This window comes from Thamnophis sirtalis, unplaced genomic scaffold (genome assembly GCF_051295495.1).
Source record: "Thamnophis sirtalis isolate CommonGarterSnake01/CBP01778 unplaced genomic scaffold, rThaSir2_p1.2 scaffold_3, whole genome shotgun sequence".
Taxonomy (NCBI): domain Eukaryota; kingdom Metazoa; phylum Chordata; class Lepidosauria; order Squamata; family Natricidae; genus Thamnophis; species Thamnophis sirtalis.
The window spans coordinates 48,198,209-48,218,160 of NW_028261383.1; the positions used below are offsets into that span (position 1 = coordinate 48,198,209).

At 37.9% G+C, this 19,952-nt stretch overlaps 1 protein-coding gene across 1 annotated transcript in view; it reads right to left on the minus strand.

Annotated features, from left to right (window-relative positions):
• Positions 1–7,991: 7,991 nt before the first annotated feature.
• Positions 7,992–19,952, minus strand: part of MDFIC2 (MyoD family inhibitor domain containing 2) — a 127,398-nt gene continuing 115,437 nt past the window's right edge. The window contains exons 5-6 of the mRNA XM_087708208.1: positions 18,844–19,059; positions 7,992–8,251 (exon numbers count right to left, since the gene is read on the minus strand). Of these exons, the coding sequence (XP_087564334.1) occupies positions 7,992–8,251; positions 18,844–19,059 (476 nt within the window). The remainder of the gene's footprint in view (positions 8,252–18,843; positions 19,060–19,952) is intronic.

Genomic DNA, 19,952 nt, shown 5'->3' on the forward strand with positions numbered 1-19,952 from the left:
ACATTCATGGAAATGCTCCTTAGCATGCCTGTCTCAGAAAGAATACAATCGATTTCATGTTTTCCCATTGTCGTAGTCTCAGCGTAAATCTACAGGCTGTTATGCATTATAGCAATCTGAAGAGAACAGACAAATATGTCAAAGCTAGTATGGCAACTGGCATAGTGGTGACATGTTGTTGCTTCTCTGAAGATAGATGTATAGGAGATCTGGAATATGTTGCTAACATTCTGGCAGAGCCCACAATATTTTGACAGCTTAGAAAGATGTCAGTGCTGGACATCATTTCTTTTTCAAATGGAGAGAAAGGAAATCATGTATGCGAGACAACTTTGTCTCCATTCTCTGTTACAAGTGCACATTAACCCTGACTATTTAAACCAATTTTAAAAGCATTGTGTGTAATAATTGCCCTATATAATTTGCCTACTCTCACAAGGAAAGCTAAACATCACCTCCACTCAACTGCTTGAAAAGGTCTTCATACATTTACCATGAGCCTTCAGCCAAATGCGTTCATCCTCCTATGAGTGATGGAGAAGCCTAGGCAGGGCTCATAATTCTGTCATTTTTACAGTTCCTTGACCCGGGAACTGGCACATGTAACTCTCCTGCAACACAAATTCCTCCCTGAATTCATGACAGTTAGCATGCTGTTGAGTACCACAGGAAGGAAAATGGGAACAAATGCTGACACATGTGTAATGATGATATGACACTTGCGCTGACTTGTGTTGGAGGTCTTAACCAATGTATGCAATTATGGTATATCTCAATGCATGTGTAGTTAGTTTGGTTAGTTTGGTGTCATCTCATCTTACTGAGATTGTTGCCAAACTCAAGACTAGTAAAGAAATAATTAGAGTGTGGCTGGCTACCATAAACAAGTGTAATTTTCTAAAATTACATTTAAAGGTCTTGAAGGTGCTTGAAATGATCTTTAGAAAATCATTAAGGGTAGGCATTTACAAAAGTAAAACATTAATTTTTGAAGACTATCTTCAGTTGTCATGTAATTAATATAAGTATTGTAGTTATACTAATTAAAGGCTGGTTCCTTGAACATGCTGTGCTAGCATGGTCAAACTGACTGGACCTCCAGAAAAAAAGATAAAGAGATTTCTTGTTTTATTGGTAAAGGAAGATTCACCCCACAATGAAATATGTGGTGGCATTCTGTCCTAAAAGAATGAAGCAGGAAAACACCTCCAGATGTTTTCTATTGGCATCAATTTATATTAAGAGGAATGTTTGTCAGGGATTCTTTGCATTGAACAGGAAGATGTACTTAATAACTTAAAGGAGTGTTTCTCAATTTCAGCAATTTTAAGATGTGTGGACTTCAACATCCAGATTTCAGCTATTCTGGGCAGCAGATCAGGAGAGCAATGGGTGATTTATTAAGCCTAAATCAAGCCTTTTAAAGCAGCTGCCTCATTTTATTCAGTGGTTGGCTTGAAGTTTTGATCTCCTCTCTGTGAAAAGAAAGCCCCTAGAATATCTGTTTTCGTAATTTGAGAGCAATAGTTTTGGAAAAAAAGACAGACCCTGTGAGATATTATATTCTTTGAAAAAGAGCATCCATGTTTCTGAGCATTTTCATCTTTTCAATGTAAAATTAATATTGTTGGCAAAACAAGCATAAACATATTTAAAAAGATAGCTTTAAAAAAAGCAAATCCAAACAAAAAAGTGACCAATTTTTGAATTTTAATTCCATCCAGAAATTGTTTAGTGTGTAGAAAATCAGTTTACCCTTACTGAACTTGGCATCCAGTGCTCTTCATAAAGGTAAAATGCAGTTCACATGACTTCAGCATCTGTGGTTCACTATTAAGGTATGGATCATTAGCTTTAACCTTCCTGGAAATTCAAAAAGCAATTAAGTGGACTTAGTATTTTGTTCCAACACTAAGTATTGAGAGATTTTTGGAATGGGTTTTGATGGACTTGAACAAAATGTATATGACTAAGAACTGGATATAACCTAAAATATTAAGGAATATTTTTATGATTTTTATGATGGAATTTTTATGATGATCACTGTGTAAAACTGCATCCAGAGATGGGTTGCTGCCAGTTCGACCTAGATGGGGCAAGTCAGTAGTGGTGGTGGCAGGAGGCTCTGTCCACCTGCCCGGATGCTTCTGCACATGTGCAGAAGTGTCGCGTATGTGTGTCCATGCACGAGTAAACTGGTAGTAAAAAATGGAAACACACCATTGACTGCATCATATTAATACATACACAAACAACTAGTCAAGATCTGTGTAGTTTACAGAATATAGAAACTTTAGCACTGCTATTATAATTTATATTTAATTGCAAGAAAAGATGTATGTATTAGTCAGCATGAGATCCCTAGCAAAAAAAAGCCTTGTGACAATGGCATTATGTCATTTATTTGGCCTTTTCACCTCTCATGTACAGTTGGGATTATGTTTTGAATAATCATGGTTTTTCTCTATTTCTATAGGTAATGCAGGTTGACTCCAGCTCAGTCTAATTCCTTAGCTTTACATTGACAGAGAATTGAGTGCATTCTGCAATCAGGTATAGAAAGAAAGAAAGTTCTTACTTTCCCTATCATAGAATAGAATAGAATAGAATAGAATAGAATAGAACAGAATAGAGTAGAAGACAGTCACCATTTTGCTTGGGCTTGTCATAATCTTCCCAGTTTAATTGATTGAAACTACCTTAAACTGACAACACTTGCATTAGAAGTGTTTCCTGGAGAGATTTCATTTAATATGTTTGGTGAGTTCACAGGAAAATGGGCCCATAGATACAGTGCTTCAGAATTTCAGCTAATTCCATTAAGTTAAATGAACATACTTCCAAGTAAATGTAAATACATTTGCTACTTTAGTATATGTAAATAGAGTCTAAAAAGAAGTAAGATTTACTGAAATATAGCATGAAATTTATTGTGCAGGACCTTGTTTAGTTTACAATATTAAATGCAAATATTATGAGCTACAAATGCTCACATTGTGCGTGAAATGAAGCATGTATTATTATGGAATAAAACAAAAATTGCAGCTGTTTTCTTGTGCTGTTGTGAACAATTCTGTGTCTATTCCCCAAAATGGATGTGGTACTTTGTACATTATACTTATTAGATATATAAAGTCTTTCATTTTTTCCTCTGTGTTGAGCTAATAGAATTCTTTTTATACAGTTTACCTAATAGCACTTACCGTTCTTTCCCTGGCCATGATATCTGTTTCTAAATGAGAAAATGTACAGCAAAGTCAAAGCCTGTGGGAAGTTGGGAGGGGGAATTATATAGAGTGGAGTAGATATAGTCAAAATAACATTACTTTCTCAAGGACATTTTGCCCTGCACCTGGAGTGGTGTGACGGGAGGCATCTCCAGTGGGGAAGGTGCCTGATTGGATCGTGTGATGGGCATGTGGATCAGGAGTGGGTTCTGGCTTCTTCTACTGCCAGTTTGCTTAGGGATGTGCTTTGGACACACATATGATTTGCATACATGCACGCTTGCATGGTAGGTAAAAAAAGGCACCACTGATAGAACCGATTTGGGGTGGTGGGTGGCCAGCCAAGTTACTACCTACTCGGCCAAACTGGTCTAGGAACTCACCTCTGATGTTGGTGCTGGGCAGGGATTTTAACTTTCATCTGGAAACCTGGAAACTTTCAGATTTGGATTTTCCCAGATGTGCCAATATGACATGTCTAATAAAATGGAACTTTGAGGAACCTCAAGCCTCGGAGCCTTTTTTCATTGGGGGTGTTACTTGGAACCCTGACAATGATTACATTGTTATGCGTAGGCTGGTATTCTGCTAGAAGGGTGTGTTGTTATATGTTGGTGTACGCTACTGGTTTGCTAGGAGGGTGTGTAATATAATAAAAGCTGGCTATGTAGACCTGCATCTGGGGGCAAATTAAAATCAAGGAATGACACAAACTTCCTGACAAAGCAAATGGAAGATAAGAGATTAAAAGCAGGTGATCTTAAAAGGAAGCCATCAGGAGATCCAACCTGAAAATAATTTCCCGACAGTGAGATTGATCAATCAGTGGAAAAGCTTGCCTCCTAAAGTTGTGGATGCCCTATCCCTGGAGATTTTCAAGAGAAGATTGGACAACCATTTGTCCAGGATGGTGTAAGAGTTCCTGCCTTGGATAGGAAGTTGAAAGAAAACTTCCACCCCTATGATTCTATGACTCAATTTGTTTAAATATGTGCTATGCTTTTCAAATTTACTTCAGTTTCTCATGCCCTATTAATATTATGGCTTGACTATTGCAGCATACTGTACAAGGGGCTGCCCTTGATGACAACCTGAAAGCTTGAACTGGTCCAGAATGCAGAGGCACAGGCAGTGATGGGCATGCCCCAGTATGAAATACCTCTGCTTCATGAACTGCACTGATTGCCAATTTGCTTCTAGGTATGATTCAAAGGGCTAATTGCTACCTCTAAAGTCCGACATCACAGCAGAGGGATTGTTGATTGAAGGACCACATGTCTCCCATAACATCTGCCTAGCTGATTCAATTCTACAGGTTTGGTGTGGTCCAAGTTCCTTTGATTAAACTATATCACCCATCAGATCCAGAAGCCTGTCTTCTCTGTACCAGCACCAACTGAGGCTCTTCTTGAGATCTGGATGGCCTCTACTTTGTTCTTTAAAAAAAATCAGTAGAAATTTGGCTCTTTACCTAGGCCCTTGGTGAGGGAGACTCTTCTTGCTTAATTCCATGCGCCTGTCATTCTTGCTATTCTTGTTTTTCCTGACTTAGAATAGTTCCCAAATACACAAAAAGTTTCCCATTGTGGGAAATACAAATGAAACTTCTAGAAATTCTAATGATAGAATACTTCTTGCTGTGAGTCTATAACTTGGGATAAAATATCTATAGTGGGCTATAATATCTATATTTAAACTCCCTTTTTACTCCTTTAATCCTTAATTCAGGGCAGAGTCGGGCGACTGGATGGAGCTGAGCATTTACTGGCGATGCCCTTCCTGACGCCATGTGAAGTTTGCAGCAGATTTTCTTTGTACCCTAGGACAGAAATATCAGCTGCTACCTAAGATTGAACTCTCAACCTTCCAAGTGCGAGAGTCTTCACCACTACACCACCAGGACACTCATAATATCTATATTTGAACTCTGATTATTCCTTTAATGAGGGGAGAGAGAGAGACAGAGAGAGAAATGTAGACAGACAGAGAGACAGAGACAGAGAGAAGGTGTCTTTCAAAATATAGTAACTTATCATGGCTTTCCTCTTTTACCCACTGCAGTCAGAAAAACAATTTTTGAATAAAAGAAATCTGTACTATCCAATTTAATAATCAAGAACTCAAAAATAATATTTCTTCAGTAATGCACCTGCTTTTAAATACCTTTTTTGAGCTCTATTTATTATTTCATTTTATTTAAAGCCCAATTCAAATGATTGCAATTGTTCATGTTTCAAGTGTTTGTAAAGTTAAGAGTTTGCCAATTAGAACTATACCTTTTTCTTTTCCTATCTCTGTATTTTTCACTCATTTTTACTATGTACCATAGAAATAAATGCATAATAGACACAATTATAAATGCACTTAAATATATACATACAGTATATTTGAAATAAAACGCATCAGCCTATGCGGTGTTAGAATTCCAAGTCTAGGAATTGCAGAGGCAGTTTGGTATAGTGGTTGAGGCACCAGGTTAGACACCAGAAGTTGGTAGTTCTAATCCTACCTTAATTACAAAACCAGCTAGATGACCTGGGGCCAGTCATTCTCTCTCAGCCCTAGAAGACAGACAGACAGACAGACAGACACACACACACACACACACACACACATATATATGACTCTTCTTGCTCTCTCTCTCTCTCTCTCTCTCTCTCTCTCTCTCTCTCTCTCTCTCTCTCTCTCTCTCTCTCTCTCTCTCTCTCTCTATATATATATATATATATATATATATATATATATATATATATATATATATATATATATATACATACACACACACACACACACACACACACACACACACACACACACACACACACTCTACCGGTTCTGTGGGCATGACTTGGTGGGTATGGCATGGCTTGGTGGGCATGGCAGGAGAAGAATACTGTAAAAACTCCATTCCCTCCCAACTCCAGGGGAAGGTTACTTCAAAATCCCCATTTTCTCCCAATCAGCTGGGACTTGGGAGGCAGAGAATAGATGGGGTGGGGCCAGTCAGAGGTGGTATTTATTGGTTCTCCAAACTACTCAAAATTTCCACTACTGGTTCTCCAGAACTGGTCAGAACCTGATGAATACCACCTCTGGTTCAGTTCCATCCAGTCACCCAGGTTAGGTATTAGTACTAAACTGGTTCTAAACTGCTGGCTTTATGATCTGCCTTTGGCTCAGGGTTTTTATCAGTTGCTGACTGTGCTTCTATAAAATATACACTAGAACATACAGTAGATTATCTCTTGCTAATAGAGATGCACAAAATAATATGGTTTCCCCGAGGTAGTTTGTAAGCTAGTCTTCTGAATGATCACATTCTGCATTCTTCCTTTGTGCTGAGAGTGGGTATTTCATGCCACACACAGATGGATTTTAGACAGGGGTGGAGTCTGTCACTTTTAACGACATCGACAATGAACTCTCATTAGTTCATCCTGAAATTCAATTTATTTTGCAACAGTATAATGGCATCCAAAATCCATTCCTTATGATACAATTGTGAAAATCAATATATATATACACATACATAAAGTAGTGAAAAATTTTTAAAACGTGATAATGGGGCCTTGTTTTCTGGTGGAACCAACACCACGAAGAAGCATCATGCTGCCATAATCTTTTGGTGCACAATGAAAATCTCAGGCTCACAGCTTTCAGAACCATGGTAAAATACATGTTCTTTACAATACACTCAAAATATGTTTAAATGTACATTTACTGTAATTATGCTTCACCTTCTTTCTAATTCATTAAATTTTCTGATTGAAATGAAGTATGTGCATGTGGGTGTGTCATAAGAGACCGTAAAAATGAAAATTTAATTATAAAAGGACATAACATCATTCATTATTAATAATCGCCAACAATGTGGAATATGTTTATATATAAAATCCATTAGGAAGATAAGCTGGCTGAGGTCCTAAAATATGACAAGCATTTCTCCAGGAAGTACAGAATCAATTGTAAATAAGATTTGCAAAAAAAATTGCAAGCAATTGGATTGATTCACTAATAAATTGGGATGTCCCATGCTGGGTCAAATTAAGGCATATCTAGTCTATTGTCCTCTTTTCTAATTTGCTCTCTGCAAATGATACTTGAGATGGAGATATCTTATAGATAGATGCTCCATTAAATCAATAACTTTAAAAAAACAAGCAAAAAACTCCCCATCTTCTGCCAATGCTGTCATTAAATGTCTATGGATATTCTCAGTCATCCAAGTCATGGTTATCCCAAAGGTGCTTTTTCAAGAGGCAACTGGACTTTCTGGTTTTTCTTTGAAGACATTTCGCAAAGCCAAATGAAAAACCAGAAAGTCCATTTGCCTCTTGAAGAAGCACCTCTGAGCTGTCATTAAATCTTACAGTACTAAATTCAGCATATCTTATTAATTATGTGTTGAGTGAAGACTTATTTATAGTGGAGAGAATTGTCTTAAATATACTACTTACCAAACTGCCTTTAGTTTCCTGAAGTTGAGTTTTATCAGAAAAGGAAAACAATATCTATGTTCCCCACTTTGGAATATTACATACATGATTCTTAAACCTCATTACAAGACAGTTTCTCATCCAGAACCTCTTCAATTTGAGGCGAGAGGGCGCAAGCTATACAGACTGCACAGGATTTCAAATAAGATGCATTTAAACAGGTGAAGCTGGCAAACATGTTGCTCTAAGCTTGCTATTCTGATTTAAATCAACCCATCCTTCGGTTTCCTCAGGAATAATTTGAGGGAACCCCACAAGTATTTTTACTCTAGTGATAACAGACTTGTGAGATTTCCAGAGCCAGTTCAAGACATTCTCCGCTTTCCTGACAAGTCTCAAGGATGCTGCAATCAAGGTCACAGTTGCAGCTGCAGTCACCGTTGTTGGAAGTGTCGTTTGATGTTTGGTAGTATCTATGGGAAGGGCAGCAGGTATCGATCAGCCAGTTTTCACAGACGTCGGGCAACATGAACAGAAACTCCCAAAACTGGCAGAATAAGCAGGCCAGGATGAGTGTGGCACATTCATCTGTGTTCAAAAGGAAAAGGGCAAAGCGTGAGATTCACAAGATAAATGGGAATCCATCGGCATTGTGATAGATTCTTCACATTAAAAATAACAATAGTAAAGGATTCATACACTTCTTATGCTACGAATCACTAGAAACATTTTCTAGCACAAATTAAATGCAACTGCTTAGCAGGAAGTCCCTCTTAGCTAGAGGAATCTTATTTATTGCAGCCATAAAAACTAGATTGATAGAGAGAAAAAAAGATTGTGAAAAGAATTTGTACGTACTAAGCATCTATATAAGTGTAATCATGGCCAGGATCAGTATACCATGTGGCTTAAACATTTCTCCCTACATGCTGGCCTCCTGATTCCCAGACTCTCATTTACTATGCTTAAAATATCTCCTTGGCTCTGTACAGACTAACATCCCATTAAAAAATAAATAAAAAAAATTGCTAAAGGAGATGTCACAGAGAATGTTAAATTAAAAGACTCAAATTAAATACTTATTCCAAGAAAAGTACTAATGTGTGAGTACTGCATCAGAAATGGAGACCTGCCCATGCAGAAATCCTGGAAACTGGGCAGTGGAGGAGGGTAGAGGTGGGAAAAATACTCAGATTGAACAGCCAAGAAGCAGATGTAGAAAGAGATAAAGATCCTAGAGAGGAATATGGGAGGCAGGTCAAAAATAAAAAAGCATAGCAATTAAAGTATTGAAGCGGGTAAGAGATGATGGACAGATGATTTCTTGTCTTTAGTGTTGTTTTGATTTGATTTGCTTTTCCTCTCTTCTTTCTTCTTTTTTTTTGTAGGTTGGTGATATGACTAGAAGTTAGTTAGGATAGAAATAAAATGTTTTGTAACAAAGGGTAACATGATTAAAATCTAGAATAAGAGATAGAAATAAGAAAGGGGAAGATTAGTGAATACACTTTTATATAATAAAATAAGAGCAATAATAAGAGAAGACATGGAATAATTGAATAACTATCTAAATATGTATTACTATTAGAAATATATAAGTTGGTTGAAAGTAATAACTGTGACTAATGCTATTAATTTTATTTGTATTAGAATGTATAGCACCTGGGTGCTACACTGTTCACATATCGATGTTTGTTTAAATTTTTTTTAATAAAAAACTTTTTAAAAAGTAATGGAGACTATTTTGTTTTAATCAGGCTTGATAGTTGAACTATTTTCCTGTTTAAATGAGAATGAGCCAATTTGGTTAGTAGTTAAGGCATTGGGCTAAAAAGCCTTGGCCTTGAAAGCCATCTCAGGGACTTTGGGCCAATCAATTTGTCTCAGCCCATGATGATCAGTTGGTCAGTCAATTCTTTTGCAATTAATGGATCAGTAATCAGTTGATCTGAAGAAAGCAGACCCTGTACTTGGGGAAAAAATGCTAGTAAGGAAAAGGATCTCCTGGAAGAAGATTCCAAGAATATTAACTGCATCTTAACTCTTTTAATAAGTTTGCAAAATTCCCAGGGAGAAAGAGATTATTTGCATTTACTTATTTATTTTGCTATTGTTGTTAGTTGCAAAGTCATGTCCAAACCATCGTGATCCCATAGACAATGTTCCTCCAGGCCTTCCTGTCCTCTATCATCCTCTGGAGTCCATTTAAGCCCATGCCTACTGCTTCAGAGTGACTCCATCCAGCCACCTCATTCTCTGCCATCCCCTTTTTCTTTCGCCCTCAATCATTCCCAGCAATAGGCTTTTCTCCAGTGAGTCCTTATTTCTCATTAAGTGGCCAAAGTTCTTGAGTTTCATCTTCAGGATCTGGCCTTCTAAAGAGCAATCAGGATTGATCTCCTTTAGGACTGACTGGTTTGATTGCCTTGCAGTTCAAGGGACTCGCAGGAGTCTTCTCCAGCACCATACTTATTTATAGCCTGCCTTTATTATTTTAGTAAATAATCCAGGACAGTGAACATACCTAATATTGCTTCCTCCTCTTATTTAACCCACAACAACCCATTGAGGTGGTTGGGTGGTGAGAGAGTGATGGGCCCAAAGTCACCCAGCTGCCTTTCATGCCTAAACTGAGACTATAACTCATAGTCTTTCTAGCCTGTTGCAGTAATCATTATTCCAAACTGGTGTTCAAGAGTTAGTGCCCTTTATTTAGCCATGGGACAGCAATTTGAAAGGCAAACAAATGTTTTCTGTGATTGGTTGCATAGATTGTCACAAAGGGGAAATTTTTGGTCCATTTTAACCTTGGTGACATTTTACTATTGTCATCACTGCCCTAGACTTGAATCCCCCTTCCTAATTATCCACACTACAGGGAAGTACCATTTGGTTCACTGGTATCTATAAACACCCTTTGATGAAATTTCTTAACCTAATTCACATTGTAAATCAATAACCCCCTTAACATCAGAATAAAAAAAACCAGCTCATCCCTAGGAGCTTTCTGTCAGTCAAAAGCTTCCCTGTGTATCCCAAATATTACATTAAAATCAAGTTTTATAATATCAGATAATAACACTAAGAAGCACGGTGCTGAATTAATTTTTATTAGTAAGCTATCATCCATAATATTATCAATTTTAATACTTATCTAAATTTGTCAGGGATCTATTTAAGTTCAGACAAGCACAAATAACTCCCAAGTCAGTCTGAGAGAATGAAAATGACTAGATTTGGGAGATACTAAGTAAATTCATGCTTATATTTTTTCCTGAGTAAATGAACTGAAATAATTATCAAATTGAAACATGTTATAAGGTGACACTACTGCATTTAATTGTATGAAATTTACAGCGTAGAAAACGTAATCATTTTATCCAGTAGTCCATGGTGTAATTAAAGTTCTCCTCTTTTAGGTAACATATATTTATTAAGTTTTTCCCTCTCCCCTTTCGTCTGCCTTGGCACTCAGATAGAAGAATATCAAATCTGAAGTTAAGCATCTTTTCAATTCTGACTTGAAATGTAAGATCTGTTTTCTTAATAATATGCACGCTTCTCAGTTTATTAACCTTGTTGGCATCTGCATAATTTTAATCAGAGAATGGATATTGCTCTTAAGGTCTTCCCATTATTTGCAGGAAGGACCACACAAAAAGACAACATTTTAATAAGAAAGTGATGTTCCGGTGGATACACTGTGCCTTACATTAAAGATGCTTTTAAATCCCCATCAGACCACATACCATGAAACTATGGTAATGGATATAATTCTTTCTTGCAAGCTTTGCATGTATCACTTATTCCTCCCTCCTCCCACAACTTAAATGTTTAATAAACAATAAATATTAGCAACTGAGCATTCATTCCTATGCATTTATACGTGAAATAAATTAGCCACAAATTCAGTTCCAAACTTTCTTTCCTGTCTTCTGCCTGTCTGGCTGCTCACAAAAAAAGTTATTAGCACATTTATTTCAACAAGAACAAAGATCTTCCTTCTCCATCAGTAGATAAATGATAACAAGAAGAACTATATTTAATAATGTTGTCAAATTGACCCAAAGGAGCTTTTTTTCAAGAGACAACTGGACTTTCTTGGTTTTTCTTTTGAAGACGTTTCACTTCTCATCCAAGAAGCTTCTTCAGCTCTGACCAGATAGTGGGGAATGGAAGGATTTATATTCCTTGCAGACCTGGATGACTGAGATGACCTGAATGATTGAGAATCTCTACAGACTGTTGTCAGATTGATTTCACTCTACATTTTCTTGACCTCAGTTGCTTTTTACCATTGGTCCATTCTTGCTTTGTGCCATAGTTCCTCCTGCCCAACTGCTGATTCAAACAGTCCAATTTTTGAAGGGATTTCTATCAATAGATCTTCATGACGTGACCTGAATCATTTCTGCAAAGTGAATTAAATTCCTTCTTCTGACTGGATCATTAAGTTGCACCAAGCATTTGTTTTTTATTTGGCCTGTGTATTTGATAGATTCGTTTTAGATTATTTCCCAAACCAAAATATTTATTTCTTGTGACCATTATTATTCATCCAAACCATTATTTATCCAAATAAATCTTTTTTGCTGCCATGTTTCTTATTAACACATATTTCATTTAGTTCTGGAAAGTTACTTCCATGAACCACGTGGCTACCTAAAGTTGGAATAAGTGGAGCTGTTTTTAGTTCACAAAAGTCAATATACGTTTTCTCATCGCTCCAGATATAGTTAAATGTGAGAATGTACATCTTATGTGGGAGGGTGCCACTGAAATTTCATTAATATGCCATTCTCAAAAATTGGTGAGAACACACTTTAAAGTAGTCCAGAATAAAGAAGATCTAGGACAATAAATATATTTCTAACACTCAAAATTAAAATAAATTACCCAGAAAGACAGGAAATTGCCCCATCATATTGTGCATTCAAGTAGAGGCTGAATAGTTATCTGATAGGAATACTTTAATTTGAATTCCTACACAGACCAGAATGTTTGACTGAAAGTGACTTAAAGCTTTAAGTTTAACTAAATTAAATATATTTAATTTAGGAAATGCAATTGCACTTCCTGGCTTTTGTTTTCTTGTTCTTTTGCATTAAGATTGCATTTTTGCATTAAAAATTGGGATAATTGGGAGGAGCCTCATCATCTGAGAACTACACGTAGTCCTGGACTTCAAGTTGTCCATTGTTGCATACCTAACACTTCTTCCATATTTACAGTATATTTATTTTCCCCACAAATAATTGCCTCAAATTTATTCTTACATTTGCTGATAGCAATAGAAGAAACTATTGAAAACAAAATAATGAAACCTGCAAACGACAGCCTCAGTGCATCAATACTTTTGAAAATTAGCTACTCTTTTCAGTTTGCCTGGTGAATTGAACCTTTTTTTAATCATCTTTCTCTTTTTTCCCCTGTTCAGTTACCTCTTCCCTTTATTCATCTCTACCCAATTTTGCATCCTCAATACTCTCCTTTGTTTGTCTTCAACTTCTTCATCTAGTGCATCTATGCCTTTACTGTCCCCATCTTTGTCCAGTTTCCATTTCCTCTTCCTCTTCTTCAACGTTTCTGCTAAAAGGAGGGAGTGGAATGTGTTTTTGTGTGTACCTGTGCCCACACAAAATGTGTACACAGGTACACAAGAATGGTGAAATAATTGCTGCCACTTATAGATAGATGGATACCACTGAGATATCTTATTTTACAAGTTATTTGATTTTGGAGAAAAATATCACAAGTAGTTATTTCTGGGAGTATGGTATTTCTAGTATTTATTTTATCTGAAGTTGCAACCCTAGGCTGACAAAGTGAAGAAGATGGGATTTGCATAGGATTTTGTCCTGTGTTTATCATCATTTTTTCTTTCTACTCATCCTGCGGGTAGGTGGACAAGGAATAATTTGAAATTCAGTATCAACTAGACTATCAAATGCAATCTATAAACATCTTTCTTGGGTGTTTCAGCAGAATAAAGAATGCAATTCCATGAGCTTGCATGGAGCTTTACCTTCAATTTAATTCAAAATGAAAGTTATTGAATAATTGAGGAAGAACTAAACAAAATTCTTATAAAAATCCTTTTTGAGGAATCATAGGTTTACGGCATTTGTTGAAAATTTAAGGTGTTTCTAGAAGATCCAGCTTTCTCTGAAAATCAATACATATGTATATCATAAGAAAGAGGGTGAATTTTTATAGTGGTCAATGACCAGTCCATAAAGCACCTTATATACATAAAAACTGATATTGATTACCCAATTAGGTAAACCAATCAAACAAACTGATCTTGTAACATGACAAAATTTGGCCACACTTAAGGAAATGGAATCATCTGAATCTGGGATTCAATGTTTTAAGTAAAACTAGTCAGTGACCAGGGTATTTAATTAAATGTGGGGTTAACAGTTCACAGCCAGTGTCATCACAAAATGAATAGTATAGTAAAACATATTGGTGGATTCAATGAATCCTTCAACATGCAGGCAAATCCTGAATTTAAACTGGATGCCTTTGTTTCTTCTTTTTAAGACCACTAATGGAACTGTAATGAACCATGTCCCTTCCTTATATTATGTGTGAAGTAATCTCAAGGGACAGTAGGTAAAGTAATCTTAAAGGATTACTTTAGCTAGAGACATAGTTTAATAAAGCAAACACGTTGTTTGTTTGTTTATATACATAGTTTACAGGGTGTTTTAATTAAAGCCAGTTCCGATTAGCTCTGGGTGATGTTTAAATTAAATAATTCCAGAAACTGGGATTGAATATTTGAGAGATTATTTCTATTGGTGAATCTCTTCAATAAAATAACCCTTATAATGATCCATGCTCAGGTATTGGAATACACGACTGCTTCTTTCATAACATCTAGGGAGCTTTTCAAGTCATTATTCAGCAAAATTACCCACCATAATACTAATTAAGGCAGCAGTGACAGCAGGACAAATCTTATCATTTTCACTTATAGCCAGTCAGGGGCCTGCAAGGTGACCCGGTCCCTCTTGAGGAACATATTCACATTCCTATGAAGTCTATTTCAGGCATTTGTCAGATAAAATTGCCTGAAATATTAGTTGGACTCCAGCTGCAAGGGTCCTGCGGAACTGAGGCATGATCTAGCATGATTATCTGGGAAGACTTTGATTCTACTGGACTTCAGGGCTGTGAATGCAGTGACCTAAGTATTAGTTCCATGCCTCTGTTGAATGATCCTTCTTCTCAGGAGATAATTTGGTGATGGATTCAGAAAGAGGTATTGATCAATGAGAGAAAAATGGTTCTATGACAGTGATGGCTAACCTTTTTCTAAAGGTGTGACAAAATTGTGTGCACACGCGCTATCACACACATGCATGTGCCCACCCACCTGCACATGTGCAAGCAACCCACCCACTGTGCATGGCAAGTGACATACCCACACACACACAGACGTGGCATCCCTAAAGCCTGGAGAGGGTGAAAACAGCCTTCCCCGGAGGCTCTTTGGAGGCCGGAAATGTCCCATTTTCCAACTTCCGGTTTGCACATTGGGCCGTTTTTCACCTTCCCAAGACTTCAGGAGGCTTCCCTGAAGACTCTGGAGGGTGAAAAATGGCCGAAAATGAAGCCCAAAATCAGCTGGCCAGTGCACGTATGCACTCTGGAGCTGACAGGACAACACATTGTATGCCCTAAGAAATGGCTCTGCGTGCCATCTGTGGCACGCGCGCCATAGGTTCGCCATCACGGTTCTATCAGCATGTAAATATAGTATGTATCAGGCCTGGAAGCCATCTTTACATTGGCCTTTCAAGCCTGCGACATTTTCTTCTGTGGGAAATTGGGAGGGGGGGATTGTATGGAGCATGGTAGCTTCGTAGTAAAAATAGCATTCCTTCTCAGAGAGTCAAGGTCATCTTGCCCCGGCACCTGGATGAGTGTCAATGAGGGGAATCTTTTTTTGGCACAGTGACTGATTGGACCGTGTAATGGACATGTGGGTGCTGGGGCAGAGTCTTGAACTTTCAACTGGGTCGGGGAAAACCTGGAAGCTTTCAGATTTGGGTTTTCCCAGATGTGCCCAACATGGCTCTTCTAATAAATGGGAGCTTTGAGGAATCTCTAGCCTTGGACTCTTATTTCATGGAGGATGCTATTTGGAACTCTGAGAGTATGTGATAGTCTATCCCATCATCAAAAAAACAGTTCTGGATTTAACAATTCTGGGCAATTGTCATCTGTCTCTAACTTCCCTGGGCTCTGACCAGGATAAAGAACTGATATAGCATTAGGTTTCAGGTTTCAGGTTTAGTTTATTTGTATGCCGCCCTTCTCCAGGAGGGACTCAGGGCGGCGAACAACTAAGAAGGGGAAGGGAACACAGACACAATACACGTAATTAAAATACAAAAGAGTCATACAACCATACAAGTCGAGAGGGGAGGGGAACTCATCAACCCCAGGCCTGCCGGCACAGCCAGGTTTTGACGGCTTTCCGGAAGGCCTGGAGAGAGGTGAGGGTCTGAATCTCCGTGCGGAGTTCATTCCAAAGGGCCGGAGCTGCTACGGAGAAGGCCCTCCCCCGGGTGGTAGCCAGATGGCATTGGCTGGTAGACGGTACCCGGAGGAGGCTGACCCTGTGGGATCTAACGGGTCTATTGCAGGTAATTGGCAGCAGTTAATTGCACGTTTAGATGATCTTTGACAGGGTGAAGATGGGGGTAGTGCTTTGATAGCAGCTTTTAATGCTATCTGTCATGGTACTCTTCTGGATTATGTTTTGGGAATGGGCATCTTGATCTTGTGGTTTCTCACCTTCTTCTTCCAAAGCCAATCAGTTTTACGCCCCTACAGTATATTCTTTGGGGATTTAATTTTTCTCCATCAACATGAATTTGTTGGGTGAGGTCATTGGCATAGAGGATTGTGAGGACTCTCTACTTTCCAAGGATTGTACACACCAAACTTCTGGAGGCAAGCTGTTCACTGACATGATAGCAGTGTTCCAATATCTGAGGGGCTGCCACAAAGAAGAGGGAGTCGAACTATTCTCCAAAGCACCTGTGGGCAGGACAAGAAGCAATGGATGGACACTAATCAAGGAGAGAAGCAACTTAAAAATAAAGAGAAATTTTCTGACAGTTAGAACAATAGCAATAGCAGACTTATATACCGCTTCATAGGGCTCTCAGCCTTCTCTAAGCGGTTTACAGAGTCAGCATATTGCCCCCAACAATCCGGGTCCTCATTTTACCTACCTCGGAAGGATGGAAGGCTGAGTCAACCCTGAGCCGGTGAAATTTGAGCAGCCGAACTGCAGAACTGCAGTCAGCTGAAGTAGCCTGCAGTGCTGCATTTAACCACTGCGCCACAATTAATCAGTGGAACAGAAGTTGCCTCCAGAAGTTGTGAATGCTCCAACGCTGGAAGTTTTTAAGAAGATAACCCTTTGTATGAGGTGGTGTGGGGGTTTCCTGCCTGGATTGGACTAGAAGACCTCCAAGATCCCTTCCAACTCTGTTATTCTATTTAATTTTTTAAAACAATAATATCACTGATTATGTGTATTCAAGGTAGAAAATCTGTGACCTTTCAGAGACCTAAATTGGATCTTTAACCATTGTACACACCAAATCATAGCAGGTCTGTACACAATGCTTTATTATAGCACACACCTTTCCTGGCCACAGGGTATTGTTGTGTGTTAACTGCACCTTCCACTGGATTAAGACATTGGATAACCTATCTGAAAATTTGTTAAGAAGTTTGAATATGTTGTACTTTGGGCCTCTGATCATGCTGTTTTATATTTTATATTTCCTCATCATTCTTTTACACCTATTGTTATCTTGTTTTCCTTTTAATCTTTTAGTTTCTCAGAGTCACATTTTTCAAGTTGGTTAGATACAAACTATTTAAATGAATCCAAATAAATAAAAACCCTTTACCACTTGTAGCATAGGAAATAGGAATTTTGCAAACCATAAAATAGATCTGACCCCAATGGCTGTTTCTGAACACTGTAATTTATTGCACCAATCCAAATTTAGTACAGTTTAGTGATGGATGTGATAACTATTCAATAACAATCCTTTCTACTACGATTTATAAACAGCAAGATCAGAAAGATTTAATCTCTGAGCTAAAAGTATGCCAGATGCTATACTGCGATATTTTCTGTCTTTCCTGTCTAAGAATCAAAGGGTTAGTCTGCATTTAAAACACATTTTGTAGGGCAAAAAAGTCAGTGAATTTGTATTTTACCATAGGCTTGCATTATTACGCAAAGCAATGAGAGGTTACAAATGAAGACTTTTACAGTTCAGTCCATTCAATGACTAGTAAAAATTGTATTTAAAATAGCCAATTTTCATTAAAAACACCCTTACAGGTTGCTTCCAAACTAAGATTGCATAACATTTAACATACAAAGTTTCATATTTTAGGCAAAGGAGAAAATGTCAAAAATGGTCTGGGATAAATTTTCCCTCATTTAGCTCTGCAAGTTGTCAAGAAGAAGAAGAAGAAGAAGAATGCTGAAATCTGAATTTCTGTCAGCTGTGAGAATATTTTGTCATTGCAGTGGTGGAAGCGCCAGGTACCATTCTGGTATGGTGCTTCGGAGAGCCCACCCGCCCGCCTGCGCTCCTTACCAGTATTTGAAGTTTTCGGGGCTTCAGCGCATGGAGCATACAGCACCTGTGCGATGCTCCGCCAAGCAGCTGGAGCATTGCAGAGGCATCGCGGAGCGTCGTGGGTGGTAAGTATGCATGCACATCTGCACGCATGTGCACATGCACTATGCACGTTCATGTGGTGGGCGCCCGGCTTCGTTGCACCATGCCAGTTGCACTGGGATCCAAAACCTACCACTGTGTCATTGCATATATTCAGACAAAAGTTTGACTAAAATACCAACATTTTCCTATCTGTCTTGCCTACAGTTTCCAACATGAACAGTTTTTTTTTTTTAGGGTTTTCAGATTTTCATATGAGGCTTCACAGCTTCAGACCCACAAATCCATTTCATATAAACCTGAATCATACAGCATCTAACCTCCACAAAATGGAATGTCAAACCCATCTCCAAAGCCCCATTTCCTTTTTGATGTACAGAACCAAGGCTAAGTAAAGGGGATTTATATAGAAGATTCGTGAAATTGTGCTTCATCAGCAAAACGTACCACTATTGTCTCTTTCGTGGCCTGATGCAGCATCTTCGAGGTAGCTGAATTGTGTTTCACATTTCTGGAGTGATGATAATGAAGATGTAGTAGAGTCCGAGAGTTTTCTGTCACTCCTGGTGTCTTTGGATGGCACATCTGTGATGCTAAATTCCGATACTGAGCTGAGAACAATACTTTTCATAGATTTGTCATCTTTATTTGCTAGCTGATGTTCTAGAATGGTGGGGAGAAATCAAAATTACTTGATTCAGATAGTTTTAACTTTTTCCCCAGAATTCCCATATGAGTGTAAATCCCCCAAGTCATAATAATGTAACATAGCTAAAATGATGTTGGCTCTTATAAAGTGGGGATGTTACTGAAAAATTTGCATTTGGCTCTTCCAGTAAATTTTAAAAAAATATCCATGATTTTGGCCAATCATGAAACAATAATCTATAATAATACAAAAGCATAGGTAACATTTGGGGAGCATATACAGATTGCTGGTAACCTGATACATAACAACAAATAGCACCTGATAGTCAAAACCATATGCTACTTTGTTACAGCAAAGCCCCCCCACCAAAAAAAAATCTTACACCTTTATAACAAGATCTAAATGAAAATTTGTTAATAAAATCTATAGATTTTTTTCCCGTCACAATTTACAATTTATATTGAAATTTCTTTTACTAAATTGCCAATACATGTATATATCATTATGCTGTATCCATTATCATATTATTATTATTATTGTACAATTGTACCACAGTGGCCAGTTGTTTCGCCGGATTTGGCATTGGTTACTAGTCGGGCCCCACCCAGGGGCCTAGGACATCGTAACGTATTTTCGTAATATGCATGCAGATCCAAGCAGTGCGGCTTTTTGCATTTGACTGATGGTGATTTTGTCAATTTTTAACTGTTTTAAATGTAATTCCAGTGCTTTTGGAATAGCACCCAGTGTGCCAATTACCACTGGAATTACCACTGCTGGTTTGTGCCATAGTCGTTGAATTTCGATTTTTAAGTCCTGGTATCTTGCGATTTTTTCATGTTCCTTCTCGGCGACCCTGCTATCACCTGGTATTGCGATGTCTATGATTGTGACCTTATTTTTCTCA